The sequence below is a fragment of the Malania oleifera genome, chromosome 13 (genome assembly GCF_029873635.1).
Source record: "Malania oleifera isolate guangnan ecotype guangnan chromosome 13, ASM2987363v1, whole genome shotgun sequence".
NCBI classification, from domain to species: Eukaryota; Viridiplantae; Streptophyta; class Magnoliopsida; order Santalales; family Ximeniaceae; genus Malania; species Malania oleifera.
The window spans coordinates 14,193,607-14,210,745 of NC_080429.1; the positions used below are offsets into that span (position 1 = coordinate 14,193,607).

At 36.0% G+C, this 17,139-nt stretch overlaps 1 protein-coding gene across 2 annotated transcripts; it reads right to left on the reverse strand.

Annotated features, from left to right (window-relative positions):
• Window positions 1-9,237: 9,237 nt before the first annotated feature.
• LOC131146016 (serine/arginine-rich splicing factor RS41) lies at window positions 9,238-15,145 on the reverse strand. 2 transcript variants are annotated; one of them, XM_058095267.1, is made up of 6 exons: window positions 14,867-15,145; window positions 12,538-12,648; window positions 10,932-11,044; window positions 10,592-10,836; window positions 9,690-10,463; window positions 9,238-9,581 (listed from the first exon to the last, which is right to left on the reverse strand). In XM_058095267.1, exons 2-6 carry the CDS (start codon window positions 12,641-12,643, stop codon window positions 9,545-9,547), a joined length of 1,275 nt encoding a protein of 424 aa, XP_057951250.1. In that variant the 5' UTR covers window positions 12,644-12,648; window positions 14,867-15,145; the 3' UTR covers window positions 9,238-9,544. The 2 variants fall into 2 exon arrangements, with proteins under 2 accessions (XP_057951250.1, XP_057951251.1); XM_058095268.1 differs by lacking the exons at window positions 12,538-12,648; window positions 14,867-15,145 and adding an exon at window positions 11,242-11,533.
• Window positions 15,146-17,139: the final 1,994 nt, after the last annotated feature.

Genomic DNA, 17,139 nt, shown 5'->3' on the forward strand with positions numbered 1-17,139 from the left:
TCATCGGATTCACTACAATAATATGTTAGCTTTACAGTGATCCCAAGAAGGGGGGTGAATTGATACTTTTAAAATTTATGCCATAGGTAAGTATCCTAACAGCAATATATTCACAACCCTATGGTCAATCTAGTGCAAATAAAGCAAATCAATTATAATATGTACTAGAAATTAAATAAAGCAATTTTAATTAACTACGCATGCACTAGAAAGTAGTAAAGGAAAGTGACACGTAGAAATGTTATCGAGGTTTGGAAAATTGCCTACGTCCCCGCCTTGGCTAACAAGCACAAGGATTACCACTGTACTTGCTCACTTAAACGGGTGGAGTGGCACCTAAACAAATCAGGTCAATTAGTACAGGGCTAACCTCAACCTTTACAACCAATCCTTACCGGGCTGGATTACCGTCCCCTCAAGCCACATCTAAAAACACTTAGTATGTTCACAACAATGAAATTGGTACAGTAATTATGCTTTCGTGTAAAGCATATGTGTACCCAATCTAAGCAATCACATATACCACCAAATGATATAATGAAATAAGCTCAATGTGGTCTTAGATGTCTACTCTCAAATAGTTATATGAGCGATGTAATCACTGCGTGAGAATGCAAACAATATGATCTTTGTATCACAAAATATGTATTTAATCTAAATGCTCAAATAAAGATATTAGCAACACTTCAGATATCTCAACAAATGATATTTCTCAATACATAAGCATCAAGAAATGTATAGATTTTATTTGCAAAAATGAGTTTGATCTTTATGTTCAAAAATAATATCACTCAAGGAATATTGCAACAAAGATCTTTAACACATAATCAAATAACTCTTCAAAGATTTCTCAAAATGAAACACAATAGATATTTGAAAATGATTTAAAAGTATTTAAGCAACCAAAATCAAATATGAACTTCTTAAGATATTGCAATGCTTATGCAATACTCAAAAGTTCAAACGAAGTCTTCTTAGGAAAGACTTATTAATAAAGTCCCCTAAGAACACTTGAGGTTTTGCTCTCAAGTAAGACAATTTCAAACAAGCACAATCTTGAGAGAGCAAACCTTATAGAACAACAACACTCAAATCAAACTTACACAATGATTTTTGGCAATATGGCAAGGTAAGAATGAGTGTAGGGAGCTTAGAAGTAAGTAATAGAAATTTTGGAATTGAGAGAAAATTCACAAATCAAGTTTGTTAATCTTGTGGCTAATCATTCCAAATGAAGGGGTATATATAGACTTTCCCCTGATTATGGTCGTAAAGGACACATATGGAATTATCATAAAAGTTTTAATATTATTTAATTAAATTAACCCCATTTAAAAATATTAACAGCGGTAAAATATTTGGGGCAACCCAAGAGCACTGGTCAACCAAAGGAAGTTCGGTTGACCGAGTTGCTTTAAGTTCGGTCGAATGGGCATTAATTGAACTATAAGTTCGGTCAACCGAACATGGAAGTCCAAGGGCGATTTTTTCATTTAGTGCGGTTCAGTCAACCGGGAACCATTTGAACTAGATAGTTCAATCGACCAGACCGTTGACGTGGGAACTTGGTCGACCAGGGCGTTGCTATGCATTTTAGGCACGGTTAACTAGATGGTCAATATGTTGACTCCTAAGGAGTTCGGTCGACCAAGTGAAAATGAACTGGGCAAGTTTGGTCGACCAAGGCGTGGTCAAACTGTTGACCCAGCACCAGTTCGGTTGACCAGGAGGATTTTGTACTAACAAGTACGGTCGACCGAACATGCATATTTTGTACATTTTGGTCCTGTTTAAGCATGCAATCACCCTATTCAAATGATCATACATATATATATATATATATATATATATATATATATATATATATATGCATGAGTGAGTGTCCTAGGGTTATTTCTAGGTTCTTTTTAGTTTGAGCTTACTTATTGTATCATGTAGGTGGTGCGTATGATTATTACAAGCCACGCCCTATTTACTATTACAGACCCTTTAAATAAAAATGAAATTAAGAAATAGAATACAACATATATTGGGTCTTCAGCTTCAATTCCTCTTTGTGCTATCATTATGATCTGCCAATTAGAATACATGCACATAACCTCAAGCATGCATCAAATACAATAGGTATTTGTCATTATCAAAACTGAGTGTGGCCTATAAGGTCAACATAATCACTACTAGAAGTATCATCACGTTTAATACAATCATTGCATGAATCATTTAATGAGGTGGAGGGAGACGAATTTACCTCTTCGTCGGTTAAGGCTATAAAGCACTGGTTATTTCCTCCATTATCCTTTGAGCTTGACTTGCTTGAGGTGATGCACTTTTCTTACTTAACTTCACCATACTTCTTTTGAAGTTCCTTCCATATTTCTTTAGCATTATGACATGCCATAACTACATGAAGAATGTTAGAATCTAAAGCATGCAGCAAAGTGTTCATGGCATCAAAATTTATCTTTATTGAGTTCATGTCATTATCATTCAACTCATTTTTTTTATTTGAGAGCTTCAACACAATCAATGATTTTTACAGACACAATATTTCCCTAGGTAATAATCCTCCAAAACCTCCAATTCAAAGCTTTAACAAATATGGTCATACTTAATTTCCATTCGACGAAATTTTCACTGTAAAACATTGGAGGGTTCGTAGATAACCTTCCCTCACAAGATGGGGATGTACTAACACAAGTTATCATGATCTTTTTACAAACTAACGATTAAGTCTAGGTAACAAGGCTCTGATACCAGTTGTTGACTTTGGTGCAATCCTAAGAAGGGGGTGAATTGGAGATTTAAAAATTTCTTCCTTGGTTAACCAATCTAGGAAAAGTATTACGCAACCTAGGCCCAGTCTAAGTATGTAAGATGCTGGAGATATGGTATATTAATCAATTTCAGTATATGCAACACAATTCCAGTATTTCTCAACCAAATGCAATACCGTGTCAATCAGATATGCAATATATTCAATAAGGAAATTAAACCAAGCATAAAGCATAATATAGTGCAGGAAATTTAAAAGTGACATCGAATATGATATCGGGGTTTGGCCAATGCTGCCTACGTCATTGCCTTTGCTTACAAGCACAAGAATTCCACTAAGGTTCACTACACGGGTGGAGCGACACCGAATACAATACCTTACCAGGATGATGCACCTAGCTTTCCTAACTGGGTCTAAGCCAATCCGGGACTTTTCATAAGGCAAGTTTCCCTTTTCAGGCCCATGCCTAGAATAAAATCAATGAAATACAATACAAGATGTGTACAAAATATAAGCTTCTCAACTAAGCATATTTGTACTAGTATCAATCAATGCACACCAATAATGTAAGAACTATAAACTCAATGGTGTATATGTGCAAACAACACTCAAGGTAATAACTATCTCAATTCAAGCACAAGAGTATATCAACAAGCTAATCTATGAAACTATGTAAAGATGAAAATCTCAATCACAGGTTAGAGTTTCAAAGATTTGTACCAAGAGTAATGAGAATATCTCAAAAAATATTTTCTCAATATCAAAGCACAAAGAGATATTCAAAGATGAGCTTGTAGAAAATATTTTTGCACACACAAAAATACAAGCTCAATGTGTCTTACAATAATAATGTAAAGACTCACTTAGCTATAAGGTTTTTCCCACACACAGATTTATTAAATAAAATCGGTAAAAAAACCTAGCTAAACCCTCAATCAGAAAATCAAATATGCAATAAACCAATGAAGGTTTTTAGCACACTATAATAATGAATAAACACTCACAAGGTTTGATTTCTCAAAGGAATTGTAGTATATGAGTATATAGGGTTTGTAAGAAGAAATGGGGCTTAAGAAATTTCAGAAATTTTTTGCTTAATCAATGTGCTAATTAGATGCTAATCCAAGCAAATGAGCCCCTATATATAGAGATGATTAAAATTATAACTGTTGGGGATACACAAGGAATTATTAAATTTTTTTCAAAAACGTTTAAGAAAATTAACTCTGTTTAACTAAAAATAATCACAGTAAAAATTAGGACAACTCGAGAGTTTCGGGCGCTTAACCTGTGGTTCAGTCGCCCAAACAGATACATGAGCAAAAAGGTGCTTTTGAAATTCAAGTGCCCGTGGACAGGTTCGGGTGGCTGAACCGAGGCCGAAGTGAGAGAAACTGAATTCTTGAGAGAGAGAGAGAGAAGCAGCTAAATTTCCCATCAAAAATATGATTTTTGCGCTTATATAGATGGCTAGCCATGTGGCTTCATCGACGAGCCACGTGTACTCCTCGACGAACCGAAGAAGGGAGTTCGTCGATGAAGGTAATGAGTTCGTCAATGAGCCAAATGGTCTGCATGTCCCTCTCTCAGTATCTCTTCATTGACGAGGCACTAAACCTCGTCCACGAATCGTATGAGGGAGTTCGTCGACGAAGCCAGGGCATTCATCGACGAAGCCAGGGCATTCATCGACGAACCTTACTTTATCTCCTTTAAATTTTCCTTTTCTCTTTATTTAATTACTATTATTTTTCTAGGTCTTTACAAGTGCTCCCACATCTTTTTGTTCACTCTCCTCTACTATTGTGGCCCTGTCAACCAATTTGGAGAAATCTTGCACTTTTAGGACTGCCACCTACTTGTAGATATCCTGCCTCAAGCCCCTCTCAAACATCCTTGCCTTTTTAACCTCATCTAGGACAATGTAGGGGGCAAAGCATGACAGCTCAATGAACTTCGCCGCATATTTTTGAACCATGAGATTTTCTTGAGTCAATTTCAGAAATTCTGTTACCTTAGCCTCTCTGATGGTGGCAAGAAAATAACAATCAAAGAAAATTTCTTTAAATCAGCACCAGTTCATAGCCACTGGTACACGTCTCTGCTCCTCCAATAACCTCGTAGTTGTCCACCATCTCTTGGCCTCCCCTGTCAATTTATAAGTAGCATAAAGAACCCTTTTTTCATCCGTACAGTGGAGTACCATCAATATTTCTCCATCTCTTGCACCCAATTGTCAACAACTGCAGGGTCAGCTCCCCCCCCCCCCTCGAGAATGTCGGAGGATTCATTTTAGTAAACTTCTTGATAGTACAACCCTGATTTGTTGATGGGCCTCCCTGCTCTCTAGAGCTCCGCACAATCTCAATCATAACCTGTTGAGCTACACTGCGTAGAACGGCATCAGAATCCCCGCCACCCTTGCTAGAAGGCCCAGCACCATCGTCACCGCTAGCATGAGCACTATTATTTCCTGGATCCATCCTGCAACAACAACAAAATAATTTTAGAATCTATACTTCAAAACATTATTCTTACATTAGTCTAAATAAGATATCTCCTTACCACTTATTTTTAATTTATGGTTCAGTCCTACCATCTGGAAATAGAAATCGATGATAGTTTAGTATGGTTTTCCTAGAATCATCACCCCAAGAAAAAAATAGAAACCATCCCAAAATTCCTGTCTCCAAATCGCAAAACAAAACCCTAAATTCTCACATTAACTTCCCAACATTAACTCACTAAAATTCTGATTTATCCCAATTTCCATTCTCTCCTAGATCTCTTCCTATACTCTGGTATTGTTTTCTGTTGTACTCTATAGTCTACATAACCTAACAACCTAGGCTCTAATACCAAATTGTAACCCCAACCTGGATCTGTCAGGGAGCACTGTGTCTCTCCTCCTCCACCTGAACCAGAAAACAAGGGGGACGAACCTTATCGGACTAATAACTGGCCCCACAGACCAACATGTGTCACTTTTAGTGTGTTTTGTCCTCACTCACATGTTTTCTGAGAAAACTTCTCAGAAGGTCACCCATCTCAAGATTACTCCAAGCCAAGCATGCTGAACCGTGGAATTCTCATAGGAAGGCTCTGGAAAAGAAATGTGCATCTTGTTGATATGGGTAGTAACATCAAATCTTTTTTAAACCTTTCTTCCACGGGGTATCAAAGCAAGTATCTCTATGAGAGTCCACATGTGAATAAGAAGTGAACTATGAATGTCCCCAATTGAAATATAAGACGACCCTATGGATAACAGTAGGTCAACACCCACATGACTTGGCCTTTTAGGCCAAGTTCCCTCGTGTACAAGTAAGAATCCAATTTTCATTTTCAACCCTATAAAACATAAATTAATTATTAATTATCAAAACAAGTTGACCTCCGTGAATGGAAAATAAAATAAAATAAAACAAAAAGTAAATTCGTAATGATGACGAAAGATGGAGATCAAAATATAAAAAAAAAAAAAATTAAAACAAATAATGGAAGCAATGATAAAAATTTTCTCTAAAAATTAATCACTCTAATATTATATCTAATGGGTGAAGAAGAAGAAGTCAGGACATCGAAATATAAAAAGAATCTACATACGACCTTGTAAACAACGGGGAGGGAAGGGAAGATGAGCAGAGATTAACCTTTTGGGTCAAGTTTCATTATAGAAAAGAATTCAATTGTCATTTTCAAAGATAGATTAATTGTTAATTATCAAAACAAGTTGAACGTACAGAAATAAAATAAAATAAAATAAATTTATGGTGCTAGTGAAAGGATCGAGGAGGAGATCATCTAGGCATAAGAAAGTTGTAGGGCATAATGATGCTTATATTATATATAATCTGAAAATCTGAGATTTGCGTGGTTGAGTATTTCCTCCTTTGTTTTGAAGTTAGATAAGACATGTGCACAAACCAATTTCATTGTTGTCATGCAATGTTTTGAGTATTTGGAAGTACTTAAGTTTCTGCATTCGAATGTTGCTCCTTTGTTTTTGTTTTAGTATTTTCAAAATACAAATAAATTAAAATAAAGACAATAGATAATAATTTTTTCTAAATTTTGATAAAAAGATATGGATCTCTTTTAAGATTTCAAAATTTTTAGCCCTTTGAGATTTTTGACAAAAAAGGCATAACATCCCTTGAACAAGATTTTAAAAATCTTACGAACCTCTGTTGAGATTTGACTTTTCTTTATAGTTGACAAAAAGATATAGGGAAAAAGAAGTTATAATTAGTGTCTCAAAGATCAAATGTCAAGAGATGGTTTGTGAAATTCATAAAACTTCGAGAAAGATTTGTATCTTTTTGCTAGATCTCAGAGACGGTTTTTAAGGTTTTTGAAATCTCAAGGCCTCAGGAGAGATTAGTATGTTTTACCGTCAAAAATTTATATAAAATTGAATAAAGTACTTTAATTAACATACGGGTCTAAATATACCACACAACTTTAAATTCAAAATTGAAAGTTTAAGCTTGTAAATTTTGTCCAAATAGATTCGGACAATTGAATTAAGTAGACATGGATGATGGCATTAATAGTGTTTGTTAAATTTGGGTACGTGAGCAAGAGAAGAGGTAGCTAGCTAGCAACTAGCAAGCAGCTTAAATATTGCATAAGCCTCCAAATTTTTCATCATATTAAATAGATAAATATATAGGTTATATGATATGACAAGATCCGGAAAGAGAAAGGACTTTTACCTTCTCACGAAGGCAAAATTAAATTAATTCGAACATTTCAAACAAAAAAAGTGAAATATGATATCAGACGGCTCATATGATATAAATATATATATATATTCTTAGCTTCAAAACAGAAGGAAGACGAGGTGGCAGCACCAGCAGATCCAAATTGAACTGGTTCATTATGTTGAGAGAGAAAAATATATAATAGATAATGAACAAGAACACGAGCGTGAAAGCCGCGTGATGGGACCGAGAGATGGGTTCGAATTGAAGATCCTCAAGAGAGTGCGACAAATGAAAATGGTTGCCCCTGCCAGGCTGCCATGGATCCATGGGATTTGGACAACGAGAAGCATACATATATAAATATATATATATATATATATATATATATATATATATATATATATAAATGGAAATAAATACAATTAGAAAGCAAAACAAGCAATAGTAATGGGCAGTGACGAAAAACTGACCAGAGACAGATAATTGAGTGTTGTTTTGTTGTAATCGGAATTCTCATTTCTAGCTGTATATTATATGCCCGCAAATTCTGCAGTGGAAGTAGCCAGTTCATACACAATAAAAGCATGGTGAACATCATCATCATCATCATCATACGACGAGCAAGCTGGCCCATGTTAAGCTCTTCATTCATTCATGCATGCATGCATGTCGGTGCAAACCCAAATAGGTTAAAATCTGTACTACTGCCTACCTACTTCGAAGGAGGAAGAATTGAACTTGATCTTGAAGACTTGCACAAGTCACACAAATCAACGTACGGGCAAAATTTGGACTCATTTTGGTCGGAAGAAAGGAAATGGCACAAGGAAGGTGCAAGAGACGAAAAGGGGGTTCAATAAAACAAAATTAAAGTGACTATTGTCTCATTTCAATGACAGTCTCTTTCTATTCATTTCCCTTGCCTGAACTAGGATTCATTTCAAATTTTTGCCAAAACACTATATATATTATATATATATATATATATAAGTAATTCCATTTTTCATATTTAGTTACTAAAGAAAGTTAAATCATAAACTTTGTACAATATCAACCTCTTTACCTTTTCTTTCTATAGTATTTAGCTGTCTTGAAAACTTTTAATAATCTTTATTAATTTTATTTTAATATTTGATCTTTCCTTCCACTTAACCAAAGATAATAAAGGATTAATTTTGAGGGAGACCAGAAATTAGTTTCCATCCATTGTCCTCCCTCTTTTCTTCCTCTCTCACTCTACCAAGCGGCAATCAGAGTTGATTGTTTTGTAGCAGTGACTTGACGGGCCTTCGGCCAGTTCTCTTCTCTGAGCCTTCAACTTCAATATGACCTCTTAAAATATAATGCTGCTGCTAAATAATTTTGCAATTTGAGTCGTCTTTATCTTTAAATGAGGGATTGGAGAACGTGAGCACAGAGGAATAGAACAAGAGGAAAATGGAAAGGCCTTGCATGATATGGGGAGAAACAACAATTAAAATAGAAAAAACACACTACTCTATATAAAACGCAGACTTAACTAAGACCTTGCTAAGTAAACCTACCATAACATTGTACTCATCCAACACACTGGCATAATTTGTATACACATCCCTATTTGAGATGGATCATTGCGCCAAAAGGATAAAAGCATCTAACATCAGTCAAATTGTGTATACTGAAGTTATTAGGTATTCTAGTGTCACAAAAACAACAATTTTTTCTCCATCCTCACTTCAAGTGGTTGAAACACTTGGGAGTAAACACAGAAACAAATTAAGGCAAACAGCAGAATTCTTGTGAAGCATTCAAGTTACATGTCCAGTTACACAAGGGCCAAATTCCTGTTTCAGATAAAAACGGAAAAAAAAATATAATAATAAAGCTCTAATCAAGGAGTACTGTAGGGAGGAAAGGCAAAATAACAAGCTCAATATCCAGTTGAGGAATTCAAATCACTAGAGAACTAAAAAAAAAAAAAATTATGAACTAGCATTGACTACACACTGTCGCAAGCGTACAGGAAGGTCAACATTCAAATCCAGCAGCTGCTGCATGGAAAATGCCTGCAGGGTGATGTTCATTAAGATCGAGACCTTTCCCATGCACGGGGCGAACGACTGCACCATCAGTAAAATTTAGTGACATGTAATATCAATATCAAGAATCACTCACACACATCAAAGGGAAACAACTTTAGCAGCTGAATATGTAACAAATGCAATTACCTGTGATCTCTCTCAGGAACAGGGCTTTCATCAGCACCATAAGGGCTATCCTTCAGATCAGCCTTCAAATTTGGGCTGGCATCCCGATCATAATCAGGGCTAGTCCTCTCATGCCTACGAGGACTGCGGCTGAAGTCACGAACATCCTTTCCACGAGGACTGGGGCTGAGGTCATGCACATCCCTTCTACGAGGACTTGGGCTGATGTCACGGTCATCCCTTCTACTTCGAGGACTAGGGCTGAGGCCATGGTTATCCCTTCTACGAGGACTAGGGCTGAGGCCACGCTCATCCCTTCTACGAGGACTAGGGCTGAGACCACGGTCATCCCTCCTACGAGGACTAGGGCTGAGGTCACGGTCATCCTTTCTACGAGGACTAGGACTGAGGCCACGGTCATCCCTTCTACGAGGACTAGGGCTACGGCCACGGCCATTATCTGGGTTTGCCCTCTCTCTCCCATGAGGGCTGGGACTGGCGCTGGGACCACGACCATAATCAGAGTTAGCTCTCTCTCTTCGATAGGGACTTGGGCTGGACCGACGACCATAATCAGGGCTATCCCTCTCTCTCCGATAAGGACTTCTGCTTGGACCATGTCCATAATCAGGACTAGCTCTCTCTCTTCTATAGGGACTTGGTGACCGACCCATGTCATAGCTTCTCCGCTCTGGGGATCTATCGCGACTTCGTCTGTCAGGGCTATACCCATTTCTTCGTTCATCATCATCTCGTATTGCATATTCCACTGAAATAACTCGATCCATCAACTTGCTGTACATCAATATGGTAAATAAAATTAAATAATAATCAGAAAACCAATAAAAGTTGGAATCATCCAAACCTCTCACAAGAGTAAACACATTCATGCAAATCAAAAAACCAAAAGATGCAGAACTGACCTCATGTGTGTAGATTCCAGGGCTTTGGTAGCATCCTCTTGCGTTTCATACTGAATGAATGCAAAATTCCTTCTGATCCTTACATTTGCTATTCTCCCATAAGGATCAAAGTGCCGCTCCAAGTCCCTCGGTCTAGTACGATATGGATCGAAATTAATAACAAACAATGTCTTTGAAGGTCTCAAATTAGCAGATCTTCTCGAACCCCCTACTGAAACCCCAGGCCTTCTGATACCACGTTCTTGCTGTAATGAGAATTACAAAAAACCTTCATCAGATGCAATACTTAATTAAACTACACTCAGTTGAACAATAAAACTTCAGAGCCACAAGTCACTACCTTGGTCCACTCAACACGAAGTCGGCGTCCCTTTCTACCAAATTCTATTCGATCAAGTCCTCGAATTGCATCCTCAGCATCTCTCTCATCCTCCATATAAACAAAAGCAAATCCTACACCAAAATGTTAAAAAAAGCTAAATAAAAGATTTTAAAAAAAAATTAAATATACCACCACCCTGTATGGAGAGAGGGAATTTTTTTTATTCAAAAATGGTCATCTACCACACTTCCCTCAAAATTTTGGGAAAATAAAATGGCCACCTCTGTTAAATCTAGAAACTAAGTGACCAGTAAAATCAGTAACAGACCTTGTGTGTTGTACTAAATGATGTCAAGGAACAACAACGCAAAAGAGGATGTCTCATGGTAGGTGAATGAAAAGAAAGTCCTCCATCTATTCTGAGCCAGCTGTGAGGTCGGCATGGTTTCTATCTTGAAACATGTCGGAAATTAAAGGCTGGGCGAAATTCATGAGGAATGAATGGCAATGGTGTCTGTGGAAAATGTAGGTGGTTCCATTGCGATTCAGTGACTCTCTTGGAAACAAGAGGAAGCTCGTCACAGGCAGAATGCATAAGAGCCCATCCATCAGCCAGGAAGAATATGGATATTCCAAGATAATCCTGCGTCAAAGAAACTGTTGAGTATGGGGGCCTTACACTTCAAAAAATATTCTCTTATTCTTCTTAAAACATTTCCTAAACCCCCACTAGAGCTCAACATGCGAGGAATGTAGATTCAGGGATGCTTAGTTGATGATGATTCACCAATGCTGCCAAGAAATCGGTGCAAGAAGAGCTTTCGGGTTAAGAGAAGGGATCCACCCTATGCCAGATTTGAATGCTGCTGTCGGACCCACCACCCTTGTAGTGATATGTGCAATTAATTTTTGAAAATAACTTTTAGACGCTAAAGAATGTTACAGATAACATGCACACACAATTAGTTTTATTTTATCTTATGAGCAAACCTCGATCAGGTAAACCAATGAATTTATCATGTTAATAATTTAAAGAATCTGATTGTGGAGGACTTGACAATACTCGGCCTATTACATACATGCGCAGGATCATGCAAGGGTGTTAACACCGGCACCTGATGCATAAGAAAAACAAGCCCAGCCCTATCCTCAAAATCTCCAATGCAGTACCTCCAAAGTCTCAGTTCACACCAGCCTCTCCTTGGCAATAGAGCTACATGCCCTTGGAATAGATGCCAAGGTAGTAGTGTTAAGCATGCCTAAACCTCAGTTGCATAAAACCAATAGTACCACACCAGCTTCAAAATCTTTTTTGTCCATCAACCTCACTATTAAAAGTAAAAATCATACTTATAATTCACGTAAAACCCAACTTAATTTCTGTTTTCCCAAAAGGATTCAATAATTGAAACATTATTTGTGAAAATTTTCGCCTCCAACAGTGTCACTTCTCATCATCCTAATTCAAGTATAATGTTTAGAAAAGGATGAGGTTGTCTAGAAAACAGGAAAAACAATGAGACTGCAGATAAAAGCAGCAACAAACAGGGTTAGGAAATGAAAGTTTTCAAAAAGCATCATTTATCAAAGAAAAGAACAAAAATAAGTTGAGAAATCAAATTACCAGACTTCATATCTACTCTATCAACTCTTCCATATCTTCTGAAAAGTCGTTCCAGATCAGACTGCCGTGCATCATACTCAAAATTCCCACAGAAAATGGGCCTCATTTTGCCTGGAAAACAAAGAGAGGATGCTCACTAAACCTTAGAAGCTGGAAAAAAGAATTGAAATCAAGCTTCATGTTGGCACAAAAAAGACAAGCATCAATATTTGACAAGTTGGTGAGGGAGTATTCCAATTAAAGATGAAACATGTATCAAGAAATTCAAGATAAGCATCTTTTAACTGAAAAAGGCAGAAGGGGAAAACCTGCATAAAAATTTTAAGTCTTCTGTATTAAAATAATACAGCATGAATCATCCAATCACTCTTCTATGTTAAACTAATTCAACAGGAATCATCCATCCTTCAAGATCAACATATTCTTTCCCCTTAAATGGCTCAAACACCAAATAGATGTTTTGGAACTTCAAAAAAGAGGATTTTAATCAAGACTGAGCAATAACATATCAGAACATATCTAATGTATTTCTTTCTTACCCTTCTTTACTAACGTTTAAAAATAGCAGGTCAACACAACTGTATTAGCATTCAACTCAACTTGTAATTCAACCAGCCAACTGTATTTTTCTTTTTCTTAACTGTATTTTTGCTGAGCATCTCGTCCAGATAATTGAAATTTTCTGCAGCATGGCTAATAATATTTAAATTTGAGTGCAACTCATGCTAATTATCTCATCCATTTTACATTAAGAAGTACTTTTTAACTAAGAAAGATACAAAGGAGGACCCAAGCATTCATAAAAAAAAAAAAATTATATATTATAATAATGCAACAAGAAAATCATTCATTCTTTCAATATTAACATATTCTTTCCCCTTAAAATGAACACTGACTGATCTTTCAGAACTTTAAGGCTCCATATGGAACTTGAAAAAACATTAGGGAAAAGAAAGAAAAACATGAGGAGTCTACTTTTTTATGTTTGGTTATTAAGGAAAATGAAAAAGAAAACAAAAAATATGTTAAATCATTGAACAAAAGTTTAATTTAACGCAACATTAACATTTAATTCTTCTTAATTTTTAATAATACTAAACAAAGTTTCATTTTTAGTATAGAGAGAAAATATAATGGGCAATGAGTTCCTTTCCTATTTTCCGTCCCTTTTATTTTCCCAATCAAAATTCTTGATCCAAACAAACCCTAAAGAAAGGCTCCTGATCAAGATTGAGGGATAACATACCAGAACATCTTTGGTATATTTCTTTCTTACCCTTTTTAAAATGTTATTTTTTGCTAAGAATTGCAGCCTTATAATTTAAATTCTCCCACTGCATGAGTTGAAGTATATAAGTATATATAAATCTTTCACAATCTGCGCAAGGTTTACTGTGCTGGTCAATGTCTGTATGTCCTTTACCACGAATGGACACTAGAGGGAGTGAGAGAGAGAGTGATTCACAGAAGAAAAAAGGAGGGTATAACACATTTTTACACGAGTCTCCAACATAACAAGCGAACACAAGAATACAACAGGAAGCAAAACGTGCTCCCAGGCCATGAGGTCAATATTGAAGGGATGGGCAAACAATGGTTGATTCTTGGAAAATCCAGAAAACTTCAACAGATAAAAAAAAAAAAGTGTAATAGCACATAAAACCCAAAACTTATACTAATTTTTGGACTCTCTCATAAACTTATTTTCTTCTCCTAACCCATCGTGAACTTGTTAAATCAATCAGATCAAATCAGCAAATATATATACAACCATACAACCGCATAAAAAGCATATGTAAATCAAATCAGCAATCAGCCATATGTAAATCAAATCAGCAATCAGCCATATGTGAATCAAATCATATAAACATATATAAACGACCAGATATTTTTTTTTATTTTTTTTTTTTTTTAAAAAAACCCTAGATATGCACAAACAGCAGCAAAATAGGAATATTTCATGGTTAACGGAAATACAGACCAAAAATTCGAATTGGATCATGCACAAGAAGCAGCGCCGGGATCAGAGTAAGACAAATCTGGGTGAAAAAGAAAATACGAGAGAGAGAGAGAGAGAGAGAGAGAGAGAGAGAGAGAGAGAGAGAGATGCTACGGAGGTCGATGGAATGTGCAGCTGCGCCGGAAAACGCAGCGCTAGAATCAGACGCGTCAGATCTGGAATCTTCCAGATCTGGCAGTGCTGGAATCTTCCAGATCTGGCAGTGCCGCCGTGAGGGAGAACGATCTCAACGGAGAGAGCTCATGGTTCAAACTTACGAGAGAGAGAGAGAGAGAGAGAGAGAGAGAGAGAGAGAGAGAGAGAGATCACCGGAGAACCAAACGCCACCGGAGAGGTTGTGTCGCCGCAGCCGCCGAGATGTTCTTCTCCAAGCAAAGAGGCGAAGCGAGTGAGATCCGATAGATGCTAGGGCATTTCTTATGTCCTGATTTAGGTAGTTTAATTTTAGAGTATTTTGGTATTAAGGTATTTGATTAGGGTTATAATGGTCTTTTAAAAAATAATGGTAAGAATGAAAGGAGGAATCACTATTTTTCCAAATTGTCAAATTAATATTCTGATCAGAATCTGAGTTCCCCTGATTCCCCAAATCAGATGCTGCCGTCACAAATTTTATTCTATTCCAATTTTAAATTTTACAATAAATTCATTTCAATTTTATAATAACTTTCAAACTTGTTAAAAAAAATTTCCATTTTTTGAAAAGCTCATCTATTTTTCTCAATAATCAAACAAGCTACAATACTAATAAATATATCATTTCTTTTTTCATAAATCAAAGATTGAAACCCTTGTTTTCTTGGCAAAATTTGTGTTAATTGCAATGGCAGTAGTTGTGGCACTGATGGTGGTGGTTAGCATTGGTGACATAGCACAATTAACCAAAAAGCACTTCCACCAACAAATGAATGACACAATATCAACACAGCAATGAGGTAATTTTGAAAAAGTTATGATACAACACCATATGCACATATTTAAATTAATTAATATGTGTGTGCATGTGTGTATATTTAGTTATGTTTTGATGACAAAATATTGAGGTAAAAATATGTTGACCCTATGAATCGTATCCTAGTTTTGATAATGATAAATACTCAAATATTTAATGACTATCTAATACATGTGCAGGTTTATATTAGCAGATATTCTGATGGTACATGAAGTAAAGTTTGAAAACCCTGAAAATCATTTTTATTATACTTCATTATTATTTAATTCGGGTCTGTAATATTTAAGTAGAAAAAGGTCTATAATATTTAATACATATCATGTATGTAGGAATTACAAGCTCCAAGAGCTTAGAACAACTCTAGGTCCTTACATAAAATCATGACCTTAGAAAGACCTTAGGAATAAGTCGACCGATACCGAATTTTTTCGGTATCCTCAAAAAGACCTAAAATGACCTTAGAACACTCTCACATGCACATATATGCATGGTTAAATGAATAGGGTGATTTTATAATTAAACAGAACCAAAATGCATTTAAGTTGCATGTTCGATCAACCATATTGTTCATGTATAAAACCTCCCAATCGACCGAATCGGGACTGAGTCAACACTTTGACCACAGCCCGGTCGATCGAACTTACCCAGTTCATTATCACCTGGTCGACCGAACTCCCTTGGAATCAACATAATTGACCATCTGGTCGATTGAGCACAAAATGCATATCAAATACCTTGTCCACCGACCGAGATAGTTCAAAATGTTCCCGGTCGACCGAACTGCGCTAAAAAGGAAAAATTACCTTAAACCTCCAAGTCTGGTCGACCGAACTTGCAGTTCAATAAATCCCCAGTCGACCGAACTTCAAGCAACTCGATCAACCGAACTTGCCTCAGTCGATCGGTGCTTTTGGGTTGTCCCATATTTTTTACCATAGTTAATATTTTTAAACGGGGTTAATTTAATTAAATAATATTAAAAGTTTTATAATATATGGGTCCTAAACGGCTATAATTCCACCTTGGTCTATAAATATAAGTTCATTTGTATGGATTAAGTAGAGATTAAGAAAAATCATTAGCCAAAATTCTCTCAAACCCAAAATCTCATTTTGTCTATAATACTTCCAAACACTCTCATACTTTCATTCCATTGATTAATCTTAACTTTGTAAGAATTCTTACTTGGGTTATTGTTTAGTATGACTGCTCATACTCCCATTACTTTGTTTGGTTGATTGGTATTGATTTTGGGGAGTTTAGTTAGGTTTATCCCACATATTTGAACATCATAAATCTTGTGTTGGGATAAACTAACAAGCTTAAGGATCTTTGCATTGTCATTGCAAGATTCCTATAACTTTAATTTTGTTGTGCAAAATATTTTTCTACAAGCCAAAATATTTTCAAACAACTTTTGTGCTTGATACAATTTGAGAAAATATTTTTGACTTCCTTTGAATAATATTACTAGCATCTTTGAAACATTAATATGATATTGAGATTTCATATACTTTGTTTTCAAAGATTAGTTTGTTTGAACACTCTTGTGCTTGATTGGGTATAATCATTATATTGAGTGTAGATTGCACATATACACCATTGAACTTACAATTCCTACATGTTTGGT

What these genes read in the sequence shown, in the direction of transcription:
- LOC131146016 (XM_058095267.1), bottom strand. Translation starts at nt 12,643, where the DNA reads ATGAGGCCCATTTTCTGTGGGAATTTTGAGTATGATGCACGGCAGTCT. An exon ending in TTCGTGTTGAGTGGACCAAG is followed by an intron (nt 10,837 to 10,931) that starts GTAGTGACTTGT and finishes TTCTCATTACAG; the next exon opens with CAAGAACGTGGTATCAGAAG. An exon ending in CTGGAATCTACACACATGAG is followed by an intron (nt 10,464 to 10,591) that starts GTCAGTTCTGCA and finishes ATTGATGTACAG; the next exon opens with CAAGTTGATGGATCGAGTTA.